The 22,254-nt window shown below is 36.3% G+C and overlaps 1 protein-coding gene across 1 annotated transcript in view; it reads right to left on the bottom strand.

The window, feature by feature from the left end:
- The window catches only part of LOC124596598, a 113,770-nt gene extending 92,463 nt beyond the window's left edge, over window positions 1-21,307 (bottom strand). Inside the window, exons 1-5 of the mRNA XM_047135798.1 lie at window positions 21,241-21,307; window positions 14,409-14,590; window positions 12,993-13,178; window positions 12,378-12,457; window positions 9,470-9,628 (exon numbers count right to left, since the gene is read on the bottom strand). Of these exons, the coding sequence (XP_046991754.1) occupies window positions 9,470-9,628; window positions 12,378-12,457; window positions 12,993-13,178; window positions 14,409-14,590; window positions 21,241-21,307 (674 nt within the window). The remainder of the gene's footprint in view (window positions 1-9,469; window positions 9,629-12,377; window positions 12,458-12,992; window positions 13,179-14,408; window positions 14,591-21,240) is intronic.
- Window positions 21,308-22,254: the final 947 nt, after the last annotated feature.

The following is a 22,254-nucleotide window of genomic DNA, read 5'->3' as shown; positions in this document are numbered from 1 at the left end:
AGCAAAATATGTCAACTTGATGATTTTTCTCTCTGCAAGATTGCAATGATTCTAAGTGCAAATGTGACTGAACTATGTTGCTTTAGGAGCTCCAAAAAGTGTTTCTCCAGTTAAATTCTCATCAGTATGGTCTCCTTAAAATTTTGAACTTTCCATTCTATTTATTGATTCCTTACCATTTGTTACACTTATAGCTGGAGTAGTGCCCCTAGATGTACAGAACTGACTGTGTTGTGTCTTTCTGAAATTGAGAGTGAGACCAAATGCAGACCCCCCCCCCCCCCCCCCCCCAGCTAATGACACTGTTAAGATTATTGTTTAGCATATCTTCTGTTGGTATGTGTATGCTTGGATTGATTGCAGTACTAATATCAACCACAAAAGAACTAATTTTGTTTGCATACGTGCATGAGGAACATTGGCAGATCTAAGATTGAGCCTTGAGGAACCACATATATGATTTCTCCCCAGTCAAAAGAATCTCCCCTCATTAGTTTGCTTGAATTAATAAATACAACTTTCTGCATTCTTTTGGTTAGCTATGACTTTGTTGACATTATTCATTGGTTGGATATACCACCAGTTCCATAAAACTACAGTTTATCTAAGAGGACAGGGTAATTCACACAATCAAATGCCTTAGATAGGTCACAGAAAATACTAATTGGTATTATTTTGTGATTTAATAGTTGTAAAAACTGGTTAGCGAATGAGCAAATGGCACTCACATTAGAGCAACTTTTCTGAAATCTCAACTCTGATTTCCTCAGTATATTAATGTTGCTCAGGTGGGATACTATCATGACATACATGCCTACACGGCCTTCCCAAAAATTTTGGAAACTTATGTCAATAGTGAAATGGATCTGAACTTATTTTCATCTCTTGTGTAACATTTCTTATAGAGGGTATTAATAGTGGCATATTTCAATCTTTCTGGAAAAATGCCTTGAGCAGGTAATGTAAAACATATTTCACAGAAGATAGGGCTTATTATCCCGGAAAAAATCCTTAGTTCTCTGTTGGGAACATCTTCAAATCCATATGAGCTTTTAATTTTGAGAGAACATATTGTTTCTTAGTTTCAGAGGGAGAAGCTGGTGACACATTCTGAAGACTGAATTTTATGAGAGTTACTTTTTCAACTTACTGCTGTGATTTTTCTCTTGAACTGCTTGTCTCCATATTTTGTACTGTACTTAAGAAATGACTATTAAATGCATATTCTACCTGTGATTCATCATTTATAATCCTTCCATTTAATTCAGTAGGTATGTTATCCTGTTCTTTGGATGGTTGTCCTATCTCTTGTTTCACTACATTCCATATAGCCTTAAGTCTGTTGTCAGAATTACTGACATAATATGCATATTTCTTGATTTTTAATAACTTTCCTTAATAATTTTGAGTAGTTATGGTAGTGTAACTAATGCAGTATCTCTATTTGTTCTTACGAAAAGATACATTTCCATTTCCCTTTCACAAGATACTCTAATCCCTCTACTCATTCTTGTTTTTTCACATAGCTGTTCTATGTTCTACTGATTAGCATGTGCACACAGGTGTTTTCAAATACTGATAGTAATTTATCATGGAACAAATTAAATTATATGTCAGCGTCTGATTCATTAGAAAGTTCATCCCAGGTCATCTCCTGTAAACTATTTGCAAAAGCATTTGTTCTGGAGTCATTAATTATTCTGCTTCCACTTAGGAGTATTAGTACTGTAAGGCATTATCTTATTTATCCTAACTAACTGTGGAACATGATCATAGAGAGCATTTGTCACTGGGTATACAGTTATTTTCTTGCTTTGAGCTTCAGCAGAGAAAACATTTCGATTGTGGTCCTACTGTCTTTGCCCATCTGTGTTGGAAAGTTAACTGCTGAAATCAAATTGTAAGATCTATATAAGCCTTTGAGATCATTTTTTCTATCAGAATCCTTCAGAAAATCTTCATTGAAATCACCACAGACAGTTATCTGCTTGTTGCTGCCTGACTGATAACATGAACCATCATCAGCGACAAGTGAAAATTTTTGCTGCACCGTAATTCAAACCCAGGATTCCCTGCTTACTAGGCAGTTATGTTAACCATTGTGCCATCCAGACACAGTGTTCATCACATCTGTGTGGACTGTCTTGACATGCCTCCTGGCTGACCAACATTCTTAACTATACGCAGTTGCCATCAACATCCTCCATGCTCTCTACTTTGAGATTCCTGCTGGAGGTTGAACATGGCTAAGCATCTGCACTGAAGGTGGTGGATTCATTGCCCATTGAAGAAAATCAATTATATAAGTGATTCACCTTGAAAGTCAATGAATCCACCACCTTCAGTGGGTTGCACAGTCATGTTCAACCTTCTGTGGGAATCTCAAAGTAGAGAGCATGGAGATCGTGGATGGAAACTGTAGATGTGTGGCACCAAGTGAGAATGTTGGTCAGACAGGAGGCATGCTGAGATAGTCCAGGCAATTATGATATGACCTGTGTCCAGATGGTGCAGTGGTTAATGCAAATGCCTAATAAGCAGGAGATGCCAGGCTCAAATCCCAGTCAGGCACACATTTTCACTCATCACCACTGATTCTGTACAAAGTCATGATGCAGCTGATATTAATCATTCCTTCCCTTTCCTTTCTCTCCCTTCCACAGAACGCCAAAAAATGTTCTGCAAGCATGTCACAACACAATCACAGTGTTAAAGAAAAACTATGTTTCACTGATGAACTGAAAAATTTAAGATGCATAGTACTGTTGTTACAGGATCACTACAAAACAGCAACAGATCCCAGTGCAAAGGAAGTGTTGTACAACAGATATTTACAAGCAAAAAGACATTACAGGAAGGATGTAGAAGAAACCTAAAAGAAAAGCAATGATAGGTTCATTGTAGGAGCTCACAACCCATGTAAGGCAGCCTAGGACCTGATCAGTAAAGACAGGAAGAAAAAAATGAAATAATAAATATTGTAAAATCTTATAAACCTTCTGATAGTGTTAATATGTACAGGATGTCCACTGACATCACCAAGAAAATTATCTACATTACTGGTGAACCATTCACTATGGTAATTAATAAGTGTTTCATTGCTGGTGGATTTCCAGCCTTTCTGAAACCTGCATGGACAGTGCCAGTTTATAAAAAGGGTGACCCAGCCACAGCAGCAAGCAGCAGACCAATCTCAATAAATCCAATCTTCACTAATGTCATTGAGACTGCAATGAAAGACCAAATATCAAATTACTTTGAAATTAATGAACTCTTCACAGATGCACAGTATGGTTTCTGGAAAGGCAGATCTACAACAACAACAGCACTCTATCTGGTTATTGGGGTAAAGCCCAGTTTTCATAACAAAAAATCCTGAAAACTGACACTTTGTGAGCTTAGTAAGGCTTTTAACTGCATTCCTGATTAAGGTACTCCTAAACAACCTCAGTAAGTATTGAGTTGCTGGCACTGTTCTGGCAACACTCAAATCTTGTTTGGAAAACAGACTACAGATTGTATCAATCCAAGGAGAACTATTATGTGAAGTGAATTTGGAGTGCCACAGGGATCAGTAGTGAGTCTCCTACTGTACCTTATTTTTGTAAATGATTTAAGGTCTCATTAACAGTACCTGCAATTCATGGATGGCACAAGTCTATACTCAAAAGGCATTGACACCAGCAAAGCTCAAGAAGAAGTAAATGCTTCTTTCAGTGCTACAGAGGAATGGTTTGTTAGAAACAAAATTAAAATAAATGAAGGAAAAGTGCAAAACTTGGTATGTAGCCTCAACGACAAAGGATACCTAAATTGTGCAGGAACTGTGAATCTTCTGGGGCTTATGGCAGATAGTAAACTCACTTGGCAAGAACAAACTGGACATGTCTGTGACAAACTGTCATGAGTTGCATACCTCCTGAGGAAACTGAAGTATGTTATAATGGATCAGTATCGGCTGATGGTATATTTTTCACTGTTTCACAGTTACATCAGCCAGGTTGCAAGAAAATACTACTACTACTACTACTACTACTACTACTACTACTACCAAAAAAGGTGATGAGGATCATAACAGCAAGTAGAAAATTGGACCACTGCCAACCATGAACAGGAGTGACACCCACAATTACAACAAGCGCAGTTAACAAAACATAGACATCCTAAGCCGTTGACTCTCCATGACATGGGATAGTTTTCCAACAGTAGCCATTAAAATGTGTAACCACCTAAATATTAAAATGCAGTCCCTGGAATTGGTGAAATTTTGAGGAACAATGTCACAAAATCTATGCTAAAAACCACTGTACAATTTAAATGAGTTCTTTGACAGTGAAACAACAAATTGTACCATCTAAGCAATGCACTATTGTGTGAAACCAAGTGAACATGTACTCAAAAAGTTTTCACTCTACATCTCATTGAGTGTTATGCTATATTTATGCAAATGTGTTCTTATATTATTATGCAAACTTATGCTACTTTGTTCTTGTATTATAATGCTTGCACTACACAATCTATCCACTCTTGACTGGCAAGCAACATAACTGTGGCAATAAATAATAAATGGTAAGGGTAATAAATTATTTCTGATCAATAATTCACATCTGGCTAACTAATGTATTTATTTTTTTAAAAATTAACAAGCTTATCTGGAAATGACTTGACGCTGAAACTATATAACTACACTGAGAATTAACCAAACAGCTTATAGTTCCAGAGAATTATAGATCCAAAAGGAGAAAGAGAAAAAAAGAGAGAGTGAGGGAGAAGGGGAGAAAGAGAGAGAGAGCATATATCATTTTGCTCTAAGTAAGTTGAGATTGCCAAAACTTGTTTTCCTGAATTGGGTGCAGTTAAGTGTGACGAGTTCCGTTGCTGTAAGTTCTGGATTGTTTCTGTTCACTGCAATGCACATAAGTTGAACATACTATGTTCCACAGAATAAAGATCTTGGTAAGATCACCTGGATCCCATGAGAGATGATCCTACACTCAAATGTGAGTGGTTTTAGAACTAATTGATACAAATTAAAACTTAACACAAACCACATCTTAAAGTATATGTCCGTGAGAGACTCATTTTAAGTTTCCTGACACCATTGTTCCTTGGGGCTATAAGCATCACAGGAATGACAATATAGATGTTGACACAACTAAGAGACAAGTGCTTGCAGTCACTAGCCATTCATTCATTCATACTCCAGCAGCCGAGTTCACAAGTGAATTTCTCAGGCCTCTTCCAGCAGCTGTGGTATTGCTGACTGTCTTCAAAAACAATGAAGGAATGTTCTTTTTTCAAATCCATTTTTGCAGTTAATGTGTACTACATATACTTTCCTTGCTTCTTCTGCAGAAAATTTCATCATTTCTTATCTTATCAGTCCATGTAATTTTTGGTATCCTTAAGTAATATCACATCTCGACTAATGTGATTGTTTGTAGTACCATTTACAAATGCCAACAATTTCCTGTTACTGAAAATCGTCATAATTAGCAAAATTTTGGCTGTTTAAATCAGATTTTTTTAAAAATATAAACATTTATCCAGGATTCAAGACTTTGTAATTAAAAGTCTAAGAAGCTGACCTCGCCTAGGTTACGGGACAAGTCAGCCTATGTTCCATCAGATATGGTGGACAGCTGTGAATACAGAATAAGCAGTCTCAGACCAAGGCAAAACAAAACCAAATCCACTTTGTGTCTGTCTTGTAGCAAACAGCAGAGTGGTTAGCATCTGTCCACCAGTGGTGCGGCTGAAATTTATATTCTGGAACCAACTCTTCCAATCTTAACACTCTGAGTTCACTCAATGAGACTAAGCAACCCCACCTGATTCCAGGTACAATCATGATAGAGCATTTTGATAATCACAATATTACCCCAGATGGTCAAACCACCACCAGTATTATTGGTGCAATTGGTATTTTGGATTCTGGGGCAGCCAGTTTAAAATGCAATGTGACTCAACAACTACATTTTTTGCAACACTTAACATACAAAACAACTACACATTTTGCAACACTTAACATACAAACACTTTTGCAACCAAGTAAACTTCCTAACTTGGGATATACGTTAACAGAACAGAAGATTCAAATTTTGGCACTTCAAGAAACATGAATGATGGACAAATACACCATGGATTTTGGCAATTATCATCTTTTCAAAAGTACAATGATAAAAGAATACTTAATAATACACCACATCTGGAAGCTGCTTTTGCAGTATCCAAAGATATTTTAAATTCAGTAATGGGGTTAAAAACCATTAATAAATCACTAATGACAATATCTCTTAAATGTGCAAACAAAGCACACACTTTAATTAATGTCCATGTGCCAGTCAATGAGGATAACCATAAAAAACTGAAAGAAATTAAATGAAACTTGGGAAATATTAGAAAGCATAATCTTGAACCATGATAAAATTTTAAAGGCTGATTTTAATGCTCAATTAGGTAAAGAGAAAAAATATAAGAAAATGATCAGTGGATTTCCTATGCATAAATGGACAAACTAAAATGTTCGAAGACTTGTTGAAACGAAGAAAAATTTTAACCTTAAAATCATGTTAACACACATTAAAAAGAACCCTTCTAAACAAAAAAAAACTTGGTGGTGGGCACCCAGTAGATTTATTGGGGAATTTCAGATCCATTATGTGGCAAATTTCATACCCTAACTACAAAGAAATTTTAAATGTCCAAGTTAGGAAAGGGCTAGTATTGATTCGGAACATTATTTTACGGGAATAAAAGTAAAATTTCAACCTCACAAACTCTTCAGAACAAAAAATGTTATTCCAAATTTGACACTGCTAAAACAACCCCAACTCTAACAACCGAACTTGACCGAAAACAATCCAACAATTGGCAACATCTAAAAGCAAATTTCATCAAAAACCCACAAAATTTAATTCCACTTCTAAAGAAATAAAAACAGCCTTGGTGGAACTCAGATTGTGAAACAGCAGTTAAGTCTAGGAATGAGGCATTCAAAAATTGAAGTAGTAAGAAAACTGAAAATACATACACCACCTTTCTAACTGTAAGAAAAGAAACCTCTAAATTAACCTGACAGACTAAAAAAAAACCACAAAAATGTGCAACTTTTAGGAATCAGAAAGACTTCCAAAAGAACAATACAACAAACTTTTATGAAACATTCAAAACAAAGCTAACTGGTTACCAACATCAAAGTCTTTGCTTCAAAAATGAAAATGGCAGTTCAGCTCTTAACAACCAGTAAAATTGTAAGGTATTTGCTAATTATTTTGAAAACTATTAAACTGTCCAGAAACAGTGAATAAATTCCAACCACAGTAAACTAATAAAACCAACCCTAACTCTAGAGAACCTGATGAAATTGAAAATAACTAAACAGAGTCAGAGACTTAAAAACAATAAAGCATTGGGAGAAGACGTTATAATTGGAGAACTGCTAAGATCAGCTGGCCCTAACACTACAAAATACACTACTCAACTAATAGGACATATCTGGTAATCTGAGAAAATACCCGAGGACTGGAAAACTGCCCTAATTCATCCACTGCATGAAAAAGGGGATAGAACTGATGTTAATAATTACCACGGAATCTCTCTTCTCCTGCTTGCATACAAAATTCTCTCGCATTGTTTATTTCATCAAGCCAAAGAACAGTTAGAACCTAAAATTGGTGAATACCAAGCAGGCTTCAGACCAAACATATCCTGCCCAGAATAAATTCTTAACTTAAAACCAATCCTTAGGCACAAAGGATTTCTAGTAACAGTGCTGTACGTTCATTTGCGGATTTTAAAAAGGCCTATTACTCAGTCTCTTTTCCAAATTTTAAAGGGTCAAGGGCTAGATAATAAAACTCTTAGCACTGATTAAGGAAACATTAACCAACACTAGCTCTGAAGTTAAATTCATGGGAGAAATTTCAGAACCATTTGATATAAAGACTAGTATTAGACAGGGAGATGGACTCTCCCAATCATTGCCTAACTGTGTTTTGGAAAAGGTAATTACAGAATGATGAGAGCAAAAGTTGAGTCAAAATATAGATCAAACAATGAAGTTAGGCAGAAGTAATATTGGAGTAGATTGCCCTGCCTTTGCAAATGATCTGGCAATTTTAACTAGGGATATTACCACATTTCAAAAACAAATTGAAATTCTTAAAGAAGTTGTGGAAAAAGCAGGAGCACAAATATTATTCGAAGAAATAGAATATAAGACATGCAACAAACAAGAATCAAAGTTTCTGAGCATGAAATACGGAAAAACAAAAATTGTTTCTCAGTTTAAATCATTGGAGGAAATCATACAAGAAAACGTTCTGGAAAAAGCTGCAAACAATGTTCACAATCAAAAAATGGCAAGTGCATTCAGAGTAACACAAAATATCTATAATAAAAATCACTTTCTAAATTTAGTAAACTTAGGCATTACAGCACTATAATCAAACTTGAATGCCTTTATGGAGCAGAATAGAAAGAGGAACATTGAAGAAATTCAGAAGAAAGAAAGAAAGCTTATTAGGGAAATATTAGGCTCCAAAATTACTGATGGAGAAATCTGTAGGCTGAGAAGTAATAAAGAAATAGAAGAATACACAGACATACATGGTGACATCAGGGAATGAAGACTTAAATTTCATGGGCACATTAAAAGAATGGTACCCACTAGGTTGACAAAACAAATAGAGAATTCTACAAAAATGGAAGTAAGACCAAAACTGAGCCAATTAAATGGATCACTGCAATTAAGGAGGATCTTAAAGTAGGTGATATAACTGAGGCAGATGTTACAGATAAAAAACATTCAGACAAAAAATATGTGATTGGAAAATTGGCCAGAGGGAAATTAGAAAACAGGCTGTAACATCATGGTCTCATGAAAGAAAGAGACCTCAATCTGCAAGGATGAAACAAATTTGGACACAAAGGAAGGCCAACCATCAAAAGTGACGTTGATTGATTATACTTTGCATGGACCTATTGGGCCCATGTGTGGATAATAATAATGATGATAAATATTTAATAATTTTACTGCCTTTAATTATTGGCTCTGAAATAGATCTTTGTCCTGTGGAACAAATAGTGTAAAATCTTTCTCTTTGGAGGTGTCATAGATTGTACATCTAAAAGCTGTCATTCTTTTCTAATTCATGTTTCTAATACAATAAATCCATATTCATGAAACAAATGCCAGTAGTGATGGATTTTTGTATCTGGGTGATTTTTCATTACTGGTGACTCTCGATTATTTTCCCCATTTCTCATATTCAGTACCTCTTTGATTTTAAAGGTGGAAGCATGGTTCTAAGACACCTAAATATGAATTTCCACCCTTCTGAAAAGAGCAGCAACCTAAACTGTTGCTAATATTATTGCCTGCATTTATAAAAAATATTAAATTGTGATTATGTATTACATTGCCAGGTTCTCTGTTTTGGATACTTTTATGAAATACCGCACTTACTTAAATGTGTCCACACCAATGCTATAATCTGCCATTCCAATTCGATCATAAGTTAGTAGAATAGTGGTTGATCCTACATCAATTTTATTGGTTGCTAGTTGCCTCAAAATTGAAAGATCTCGTGAATATTTCTTTCCATTGTGGTTTGAAACTTTTAACCTGCAAACATGACCATACTGAGAAAAAATAAATTAGTGATACAGCATATGCTGTAATCTAATACAATCATTTCTAATTTCAAATTACTGCTGGAGGACTAAACTGAAAAGATTTCTATTCAGTCACTAAAATTTATATTTATTAGTCAAGACACATTTCACAAACTTCAAATGTTAATTTTTCTAATTGACTGTGCAGTGTTTTGTTGAAACTGCCAATGTATAAAATTTTTAAAAAACTTAGAGTAATTCAGCCAGGTGAAGTCTTCAACACCCACTGATATTTTGACAGGTGCTGACCCTGTCATCTGAACACACAAATGCAATGAGAAAGGACTGATCAAAGAAATTTAAAACCTCAGTATGAGGGTTATATGCAGAAAGACAACAAATACACCATAAACACTAGTAGCATTACACTGCCAAAGGTGACCAGTTTGACCAGACAGAACAGAACTCCATGCAGAACTAAAGCAAAAACCTCCATCTCTATTTGTAAGGTCATTGCCTAATTTAATCACAACTGATTTGCTAATTAAGCCATAGCAACAGCTGAAATGCATGCTAGGATCTCCATGTTGTAGTCCATAAGACAAGGTGATGTTCTGCAGTAACATATTTGCTTACCTGTTGCAAGTGCATGTATGATGGTGTGACCTCCATGGTTCTGATGGTCTCACCTATGCCACAACTGCAAGGAATACAATAGATACCCATCTTACACAAACCAAGATCATCCTATACAGATCCTGAAAGGGCCTAATTTCACATTCAGAAAATCACATTCCACACTATGTTTCCATAGAATATGACCAATACAGTTGGTAATTCTTCCAGCACGAGGTAAAATTGCAGTAACCTAGGTGCCACCTCATTATTATCATCACTCACCTAATTGACAGTTGGTAGAAACTAATCTGCCTTAAACTCTAACCATTCTGATTAAAAATGATGTCGAGATGAACTAACTCAGATGACAAACTATCTGGGTCTTGCATCATGTCCTATGAACCAAGGTTGGTTCCTTCACACTAAGCTGTATGATGACAACCATCAGCCTTTAGATACAAATCAGTGCAAGTTGTTTTCCTATAAATGGCATGATGCAGCATACCACCAACCATTCTCCTGACAAATGTATCAAGGAAGAGAAGGCAGCCATTCCTTTCCGCCTCCATCATGAAGTAAATATTTGGGTGGACCAACGTCAAATGTTCTAAAAAAGTCACTTAAATTCTCATTCCATGAGGCCAAACAACAAAAGTATCATACACGCACCTGAAAAAACATGCAGGTTTCAATGCTGCCAACTGTAAGGCATGTTCCTCAAAATCTTGCACAAAGAAACTGGCAATAATGCAATAATAATTGACAACGGGCTCCCCATTACAGTTCCATCAGTCTGTTCACAATACTGGTCACTGAATAAAAAGTAAGTTGAAATAAACACAAGTTGAAGTAGATTCTTTAACTTAACACCAAACCCAAGATCAGTTAACTGCAATGAATCAAACAGAGGACCACACCAAAACTTGTATCAGAGTCATATGAATGAAATCCCTTTAATTGACATAAGAAATACATTGAGATTTTAATGTAATAATGTGAAGCACATTCTGACCTACTACTGGGCTCAATAGAGTAGTTGTTTTGCTTCACAGTTTGCCAGAAGACCAATGTTACTGACAATAGGCCTAAGAGAAACTGCTTCCTTGTAGATCTTCAGAAGGCCATATAATCAGTGGAGAGTAGCATAAGAACTAAAACTCTTGATAGTTTTCTGTGACAAAGAACTTATCTTTAGGAGGTTGTTAGTCTTTCGTTCAAAACGTTTTGCTAGGTCAACACTGACCCTACAATATGCTGAATCAGATAGCAAACAATGCAATTTTTGAATGTAACCCTCCTTATTCAACAGAACTGTACCTTGGTTCACAATACCCCCTCATCTCAGACCCAGGAAGTTTGTCGGATGTGTGGTATGCTATTGACCATCCCCAAATCGGGAGTGTGATGACAATTATGTGGTGGCACCTAAGTGTTCTGCCTTTTACCTTACAGTGGAAGAATTTACCACAGTATTTATCAAATTCTGTGAAAAAATTGTGTGGAATGTGGTTTTTGATTACAATCAAAGATTAGGGTCCTTGTAGGATCTGTGAAGGCTTGTGTGAAGTGGGTGTCTGTCAAATTCCTTGAAGTTGTGGTGTGTCAATATTGGTAAGTCCTTCAGGACTAAGGATAACCATTGTATTGAATATAAGCATCACACATGCTTACAACAGCAGGGCAAATCTGTTGTTGCAGAACATTACTTTGGCATTGATCATCCTGTTGTATATAACATCATGAAGATTCTGACATGCACTTCCAGCTATTCACATAGTGCTATTAAGGAAGCAGTTGAGATTAAATTAGCAAATGACCTTTCAAATAAAGATGGAGGTTTTTACTTAAATTTTCCATGGAATCCTGCTGCTTCCCTGGCCAAATACAGAGAGACACAAACTTAATGTTATCTCACATGATGGCTATTAATATTCACTATCAATATTCTGATGCCGGTCATCTTGGGTTGTGTGGAGGTGTTCTTGCTGCATTTGATTCTTGAAAAATGCAGGGTGTGAATGGTGTCATCAGCTGCATTCCTGTAAGCTATCTGAAAAGTGTTTTTGCTGCCTTTACTGTTCAACACATACTAATAGGCACATCCTTAAAATACAGTTATGTGTAAAGGTCTTTCACATTACCTAAACTCCAAAATATCCTGCAGCAGATGAAGAATAGATCTGTCAAAAAGTTCACGGCTCCCACTCATATCCATTTGAAACTGTAATGGATGTAAAAGACAACTGTTTATATTTTATGCAATAAAACAGAATTCTAGTGACACAATATAAATAGCACTTTTACTATAACTTAAAGAAATGTAGGTCATCATCCTTGGTTAGTAATGTCAAAATAAAAAAGATAAATCAGTCTTGCAAACATCATTTCATTCATTTATTCATAGCTAAAGATTTGAAGAAAATACTGTGAGGTCCTTGGAAATATTATACTACAGTTCTCATTGACCAAAATAACATTTCTGATGTAGCTCATGATTTCTAATTCTAGTAATGTTATGCTGCATGCCAGTTTCAAATATTCCATTATTTTACATTCATATATAGTAAACTCATATTTAGTAGACTTACATTACTATCTGTTCTGACCACTGTGCCTCTCGCAGAATATTTGTAATTACTATCCCCTTGAATATCATACACATGAATATTGTAACTTAGATTTCCAACAAGTGATTTATTTAGTCTCATATCCAGAAAACTGCAGGCATCCTTGTGTGACAAGGCAGTTTTGCTTACTTCTGTTGTGAACCTATGTTCTCTATGTGACATATTTGCAGGGCACAGGAAGTTGACTGCAGATATGTTTAAAGCAGTAGCCGACGTGAGGAAGCCTTTTTTGGAGAAGAAACTTAAATTAGACTGTTCTTTTACCATGCAGAGCCAGTGGGCTCCGCAATAGCCAAATGAATCATTTTTCAAAACCTGTCAACAAAGAGATTCAATATCATTTGCAACTGTAAACAAAGCAACAGAAACATTTCTACATCATCATTCCCTTTTACTTTGACAATGAACTGGCTTCATTCATTCAGGATACACAGTATGTATTGCTTTCCAGCTGCAGCTGTTGTATTGTATGTAAACATTAAGTACAGCAACCACTTAGCTACAGCTTGTCGATATGCAGGGAAGCTAAACTACATCCAAAACACACACATGCAAGAGAGAGAAAGAGACAGAGAAATAAAATTTTCCACTGTATTTGTTGTTGTGGAAGAGAATAAAAATTTTAGAAAGAAAATGTGAAAAGTGTGAAAATCAATGGTAATATCACATATTTTTCTATCAAAAAATGTTAACAGGCAACTCAGTTTACTTATTTACTTTTCTTTTATAATTAATTAAATTGGTAACAGTATTTTATCTGCTCACTCAATGAATCTGCTTATGGTCTCCAGGCATAACATAATTTTCTCAATTGTGTTAATTACAAACAATTTATACTGGACTTATTGACCTCAGATGGGGGCTACATACAGACATTGTTATTATTATTATTATTATTATTATTATTATTATTATCATGTTTCTGGAAAGGAACACAAGTAAGTTTAATTTCAGCTTAGAACCTGCATCCTGGAGTACCTTGGAAAATATTTGTCTGACTGATCTATTGAATGTATGCTCTTGACATTTATTTTATCATACCCTTTGTTTGAGTGGCTTAATTATGTAACTGTTAAGTGTGTTTAAATACCAAGTTCTAGGATACACTTTCAAGTTCTTGGCATGATACAGGATGTTAAAAATTATTAGAACAACAAAAACAGTCAGTAGACTGTCATTAGAATATGTATTTACTAACATCATTATTACAGTCTGCCACTTTCACAATGAACTATGTATTACATAATTGTTTTATAAGAAGGTTCTAGCATCACCTTTCAAGAAAGAAAGAAGCTCAGCACTTGCAAAGCTATATTAAAGTATAGATTAAACGTTTTATTCATATTCATTGTGTAGTAGAATGAAAAATTATGAAATTATAAATTTAACTTACATTTATCCTTCTTTTCTAACGGTTTTTGTGTTAACTAAAATGGGAATGATTTTGAATAAATAGGAATCTATTACTATTATTCTTACTTCCAATCATGCTATTTAGCTTCACAAAAAATATTTGAATTTAACACAGTTGTAACACATACTCACTGATTTCAGGAATGTTTCACCTTTTTCACAAGTAAGATCAATAATGACTCCATGTTTTGAATTATTTCCATATCTGTGCAAATCAGTAACCCACAAATTTTTCTCAATTTTACAGTTAAGTAATGATGAAAATACACCATACTCAGAAAGTTTCTTCATGTATAGAATTGTATTATAATTTTCTAAAACAATAATAATCATATATTAATAATTTTACTCATAAGATAAGAGAGTGATCACTGAAAATGTCAAAAAATAATGTTACCATTTTCACAGCACAGAAAAAAAATAACATATGATATCATTTTTTTGTGGAAAATCTTAGCAAGAAGATTTAGTAAAGAGACATCCATACTAGTGGACTGACTGAACATCATACTGTTCATTAGGAAAGTGCTTCACTGGATATATCTGTCTGCCAGTCAGAAAATCTGACAAGGGTAAATGTACTTGATGGGCATTATGAGAGGACAGAGCTTGGTATTGATTGTCCATTTCTGGCAGTCATGTGATATACTACATGAGAACATCCTTCACGAAATTACATTAATAAAGGCGCAGTGATCACGAATGTATTTGACTGGCTAATTTTGTCTAAAATGTTCTCACGAAACCAATGAATGTACAATTGCCTTAATACAATTTCAAACAAAAAGTACATGATCTAAATTTAGAGATAGATCATTGACTGTTAACTAAAAGAGATAGACAGAGAAAGTGTTTCTTTATAACTTCTAAATATTCTGCAAATAAAAATTTTATAATGAAATCAATATTATCAAGAGACTGTTCTTGCACAAACTATGTTCGATGCCACTTTACTCAGTAACTGTGAGAGAACATAAGCTGTTTGTAATATTAATTGTTTTAAGTGGAAGAAAATAATGGTTTGGGTAAAGAATAGCACTATTCAAAGAACTAACAGAAATCACGATTAAAAAATTATTCCCTGTTTTCTAAATTTATGTGAGTGTATCTCTGAGAGCTACATAATGAAAAATATGTAATCCCTATGTACCTTGACACAGTCTATGAGAATGTCACTTTGCATTTATGTGAGTGCTTATCAGTAAAACTATTTTGAAGGATTACATAAATAAACCTCAATTATTAACCATGGAAAAGATTTCTTTTAGACATGCAAAATTTCTCATGACTTTTTGGTGATGATATGTTGCTGTATCTCTACATCTTGATCAAAGAATTATCTTCAGAAAGAAATTTTCTCTCCAAAATATGATATACACACAAATATTAATGTATCCCACTGCAAAACTTTAGTATATTTGTTATAACGTGACCAAAATTCTTGATGGTTAAGCTCAAGTCACACACTGGAGTGTTAAGGAACAACAGAATAAATAAAATGTGGTTTTGTAGATATAAAATAAAATGACACAGCAATTACTCTTCAATATTGAATCAGAACTTTCCAGTTTCCTTACATAGTTACCAAGGAATAAGAATTCCTCTATCACTGAACATTGAATGTTGTTCATTATGCAGTTGGACCTATATAGTACTTCATATCTTGGCATGAAAACGCCAGTGATATTCAGAAATGACAGTTTTCAGACTTGCCTCATGCCTATGGATGAATTTCTAACTCATTTCCGACAACTGTAGCTGCAGCTACAGGAACAGAAGCAAAACCATCAGCAACAAGTGCAAGTAATTGAGGAAGAGCAGCAGGAGGTTGTGGCCCTACAATCATTAATGTCTTCTGCTTGCACCAGCTGATGATTCCACTTGCTTTTCAAACTTTTGATGAAAATTCTCTTCCTGCTTGTGTCAGCTGATTATTCCACTTGCTTTTGCAACTTTTGATGAAAGACCACCTGAGCAGCAATACTCTTCATATTTGACATGGTAGTCCCTGGCAGTGCTGTGGTTGTTGCATAAACAAAAGCCATTTGCTGATCTGAGAAGGTTATCTTCTACACAGATCTTTGCCTTCATATCTGCTCATTTTGAGAAAAAGCATGCAGTGTTTTCAAGGTTGGAGTAACAGGCAGTTCGGCAGTTGCCACTACAAGTTAACAAAAATAACCGCCCCTGTAGCATTGGGAATTCACATTATGGCAGTTCCACAAATTTTGCAAACAAGTTGATCATCATCGAACAGATGCTCTTCCGTGATATCAACTTCATCCTCTGAACAAGAATGCTGCACCCAGCTGCACCATAAGTTTCTCTTCTGCCTTAACTGACTCCATTCCATTTATGTCAGTGCTGTTCCTTTAAGAGAGTAGAATGCCTACTTTCATAGCCATGTTCTGTGTGCTAGAAGACAACGAGGAATAGACTCATGGCTCACTTGCACTCTCTTAAAACTACTGGGAACCTTATATAGACATACCTCATAAGCTTGTGATTGATCTTCTACTGCATTTGTAACAAAGCAGGTGCCTGCAGCCGTTGGTGGAGGGGGAAGGCCATAGGCATAAATACTGGACCAGGTCGACTCAAGGAGCAGTCTCAGGTCACACCTGATGAAGGTTACGAGCTACGTGACCGAAATATCGTGCAAGTATGACGCTGATATCCGGCACAACACCCGACAACCCAAGATGTCAATAGACAAATAGTTTTAATTATTGTAAACTTATAAAAGAGACACGTCGGAAGCCATATTAGTTAAGTTCTAGTTCAGTCTTTGGAGAGTTATGAAATGAGTAAGATCTGTGTTCAAAAATATGGGGAAAATGTACTGCTCACTATTCAATACAGATTATAAGTTGGATATTTACCACATTTTATATAAATTTCATATACAGGAGTTTATACAATAATTCAGTGACTGTTTATAAAAATTATTTGAAGTATAAACTTGTAATTAATTTCATCATCTATGTTTAAGGTTCACTAATGGCTAGTGCAAGCTGTGACAATAGGATCAGTTTATAATTAGCAATGCGTAATGTGTGCATCGATTTTGCTTTGGTATGACCATTAGAGTGGAAGGACAGTGCTTTTACCATTTCATACAGTGCTGTGTTAATTATATGTTTGCCATATATGGACTTTTTGAATAATCATGTCAGTCTTAGATTACTGTACTTAAATAATATTGTAGGGCATCTATAAAGTGCAGGATGCAAGATGTCTATGAAGTCCCGGATGTCACTTCTCCGTAATCTGTACTGTAATTAAAATTGATGAGGCTCAAACAGGCCATAAAAGTAGTTTATCCAGTAGTCATTTGTAGGTAAAATGTGGGAACTGTGAATTTTGATGTGGACTACATTATTGGTAGTAAATTACTTTTCAGCCAGTTTCAGCAAAAGCACTGCTATGAAGGCTGTGCAGGTAAAAATGGTAAAAATGGGTGGCTACATACTCTAAACTCATAACATTTCAAGCGGATACTGATTCTCCATATATTTGGTAATCTGGGGTACACTTGTTAAGACGAAGAGTTGAAATCATAAGGCCACTCAATAATGTGTATCATTAAATGTGTTCTTGTTAAATATTCTATCTGGCACGCAGCTTTCCAGCTACTTTTAATTCTCCACTATCATCAACAGACGCAACAGTTAAATCTTTCATCATATTAAGTAAACATATGATACAGTCATAATTAAAATTTTTTGTAGAGAAAGGAAGCAAAAATTGTGAAATATAAGTGTGTTCTGGTTTTAAGTAAGCTTGAGCTACCACGACCAGAGATTTAATGAATAATAATTAAAAATATACCAATGTAATGTCACCATGTGGCAGAAATCATACACAATATCCAGTGAGATTGTGCTCACTCTGTCCCTTATGAAGAAATCCCTCAAAAGCCCAACAATCACAGTAAAAACTGAAAGGGTGTCATGTCTAGAAATAACAGATAGGAGCTATGGACATAAGCTGACTGACACGTGCAGTATTCAGTTGCAAATCCTTTCTGTATGTATGAGAATCTATGTCTAGTCTACATCCCTACTCTGAAAATCACTATTAAGTGTGTGGCAGAGAGTTATTCTCATTCTACCATCCATTTGGATTCTTGCTGTTCCATTTGGAATTGGAATGTGGGAATAATGACATTAAATACCTTTGGGAATGCTGTAATTAGTCTAGACGTATCTTCTTGGTACCTATGAGAATTATACATAGAGGTCCTAGCATATAGGGTTATTCTAAATGGTGGACCCATTTTCAAAAATTTGTATGTATTCAAGTACAAATGCAAAATGAACAAGCTTTATACCAGTAAAAAGAGGAAGTTTCAAAGTTTTGGGCAGGCAGTGATGGTTCAGAAGTGGTCAGTAGAGTTCACGCGGTAATAGGGTCGTCATTCTGTTTCACAGGGTTTTCTGCGTTCTTGAGTTTGTGAAAAGTGAGTCGCAAATTGCAGTGCAGCAAGCATTTTGTACCAAATTCAGTATTCAACCACCAACTTGCAAAATCATTAGCCATTGGTTTAAGAAATTTAAACAGACTGGGAGTGTGTGCAGAGGAAAAAGCACAGGTTGACCATGTTTGTCAGAGGACGATGTCCAGTGGATTCAAGAACATTTTGTGCACAGTCCCAGTAAGTCTACCAATAGAGCTTGGAATGCCCCAACCAACTGTATGGAAAGCTGTGAGACAGCATTTGCTGTACAAGCCCTACAACTTGTACAGGCTCTTAATCCCAATGACAAAGAGAAGCGTCTCACATTTTGTGGTTGTGTGCTCGCAAAGATGAAGGACGATACATTTCTACAGCATGTAATTTTTAGCGATGAAGCAATGTTACACCTTAGTGGAAAAGTCAACAGACACAATGTTCGCATATGGGGTTTGGAAAATCCATATTCACCACTGCAAAATGAAAGAGACTCATCAAAGATAAATGTGTTCTGTGCTGTATCCTGTACAAAGTTTGTGAACCATTTTTCTTTGTGAAAATAACTATAATGGGAAACACATACCTGGAAATGATGGAACAATGGCATACCCTCAAGTTAGGGAAGATTCCCAGCACTTCATTTTCCAACAGAATGGAGCTCCACCCATTGGCACCATGATGCAGGAGGCTTTTTGAATGACTCCCTTCCTCAGCACTGGATCAGTCACAGGGGACTTGAAGACCTGGCTCTGCACTTCTGGCCACTGAGATCTCTTGGTCTCACATCCTGCAACTATTTCTTATGGGGTTATGTGAAGGAGCCTGTACCAACCACTCTGAGCCATCTGCGGAACCGGATCACTGCTGCTGTGCACTCAGTAACAGCAGATATGCTTTCATGTGTGTGGGACACATCTGATTACCACGTCAATGTTTGCCATGCAACCAACGGTGTCCACATTGTACATTTATAACATTTATTACATTTATAATTATTAAAAACTAATTAATTACAAATTATTAAATTTATATCAATCAGTATGAAAAAAAACTTCCAAACTACCTCTTTTCATGGGTATAAAGCTTGATCATTTTGGATTTTTACTTGAATAAATATGAAGTTTTGTGAAGTTTTGAAAATGGGTCCATCATTTGGAATAACCCTGTATTTTCTGATTCCTCACTTACTACCAGTTCTTGAAACTTTGTAAATTGGCTTTTATGGGGTAGTTAACACCTATCTTCACACATCTACCATTTCAGGTTCTTTAGCATTTCCATGATGCTATTCCATGAGTCAAACAAGCTTGTTACCATTCATACTGCCTCTCTGTGTATATGTCCAATATTACCTAGTATGAGACCCAAACATTTGATCAGTATTCTAGGATTGGTCACTTGTTTTTAAACAACCTCCTTTGTAGAATGACTGCATTCCCCCAGTATCCTACCAATGATCTGAAGCTTACCTACGTTGAGCGTATGTGATCATTTCATGTCATGCCCTGACAAATTTTTATATCGTTGTATTTATATGGGTTGACTGAGTCAAATTGTGTCACTTTGATATTTTAGTTATAGGATACTATGTTTTCGCATTTAGTGAAGTGCACAATTTTACACTTACGAACATTCAACGCAATTCAATACGTCTGCCACTTTTAAGTCTTGTATAGAACTGACTTGCTATTTGTGCAGCTTTTCCCATATAGTACTTCCTAAATCAGTATTGTCTCATCATAGTGGGCACCTATTCCAAGCTTCCCCAAGTGGTATGTTGTCCATCAATGTCTGCAGTGGCCACTGTTCCAGCCCTCTAAGATTTTTGCAATTGAGTGGTTACCAATAGTGGGCCTCCCAGTTTGTTTCTCGACATTTTGCATCTTTTTCTCAGGCTAGTGGTGATCATCATCTCAAAGTTCCCCCATTTCATCCTCAATGTGATGGTGAGGCTGAATGCATGGTTCAGATGTTTAAAACTCAGATGTATCTGGCAGATCCCCTGAAGCTGCTTTAGACCATTTTTTGAGTTCATACTGTTTCTTTCTGATGGGGGACAAGATCCCAGTGGAGCTGCTACTTGGATGCCAACAATGAACTCACTGTCACCTGTTGCATTCGATGCTGGACTTGCCAGCATTGTTGGCTCCGCAATGGTTCCAGTCAGGTTTGCCAGTCTGGGCACGTGGTTTCAGCTGCCAGCCAAAGTGGGTTCCTGCCATCATTGAGCATTGTCAGGGCGAAAAATGTGCGTCATCCGCACTACTGATGGGTGGACACCCCATTACTTTGACCAGCTGCAGCCGCACACTGAGAGATCTGTTCCAAATGGCGCACATCTCTCCTGCCCCCACCACCACTGATGCCTGTTCCTGTATTGTGGACAGTCTGGTTCATCTCACAACTGGGGTTGCTGACTGGCAGATTGCTGTTTGGGGTTCCTGCCCCAGCCCCCACTCATCGACTGCCATTGCTGGCTTCTCCCGATGGGTGGGACAGCATGCCAACCTGCCCCCTCATCACTTCCACCCCTACTTGTTGGGGCCTGCCTGCCACATGCTACAGCAGCCACCATTGTTGGGCAATGAAACTCATGTCATTGCCGTCACTAGTGATTTCCCCTGACATTTCCTTGGTACCAGTGCTTTTTTGGTACCAGAGCTTTTTCGGTACCAGTGCTTTTTTGGTGCCAGTGCTTTTTTCCTGACAATGTATTTTTCTGTGACTAGTGTTTTTATGTATGTATGCAACTTTTCCACCAATAGTAGGGAGGAGTGATGTACCTTCACTCATGAAGTACATGATTTCAGAGACTGCACGTCCATACACTTCACAGGCCCGCTTATAGAGGTCATGTAAGTGACCCCCTGCATGCTCTGGTGAGCAGCCAAAGAAACAGTATTATTTAAGTGATTGCAAAGAAGTGCTTGGCCTATTCTGTAATCATATTTGTGTTGTCCAGTCAATGTTTTCAGTGCTACACACAACTTGTACTTCATTGTATCTCATATATTGCTCTGTAGAGTACTACATCCATAAATCATGTTTGTTCTTGCTACAGCATGGACCTTCTGATTTTTAACCAAATGGAGATTTGAAATGCTGTTCTCCTGAATAGGCATTCAATGTTTTAACTGTCACTCCATCTCAAAGAACAAACAAGGGCAATTACGTTTCCTGTGCTGTCAATAACATTGAACTGAGCAATGTGACACGTTGCACTGACATTTGGAAGGAAGGGGTTTAAACCTACGGCCATTCAATTAAGTCTAGGTTTCCCCAAAACCATTTAACTTGAGTGCCAAGATGATTGTTCTGAACAGAACTCAACAATATTCTTCCATCTCTTTATCCAGTTTGAGATTGTGCATCATCTCTAACAATCTTGTCATCGACAGACATTAAATTCCAATTTTCCCTCCTTCCTTTGTCTGATAACAAGACAACCATTTAAACCAGTACTTCATTTTGCCTATGGCATGCCATTTCTGACATGTGAGAGGTTTGGAGAGTGATTTGTGT

Source organism: Schistocerca americana, chromosome 1 (assembly GCF_021461395.2).
Source record: "Schistocerca americana isolate TAMUIC-IGC-003095 chromosome 1, iqSchAmer2.1, whole genome shotgun sequence".
NCBI lineage: Eukaryota > Metazoa > Arthropoda > Insecta > Orthoptera > Acrididae > Schistocerca > Schistocerca americana.
This window is presented reverse-complemented; position numbering and strand designations above follow the sequence as displayed.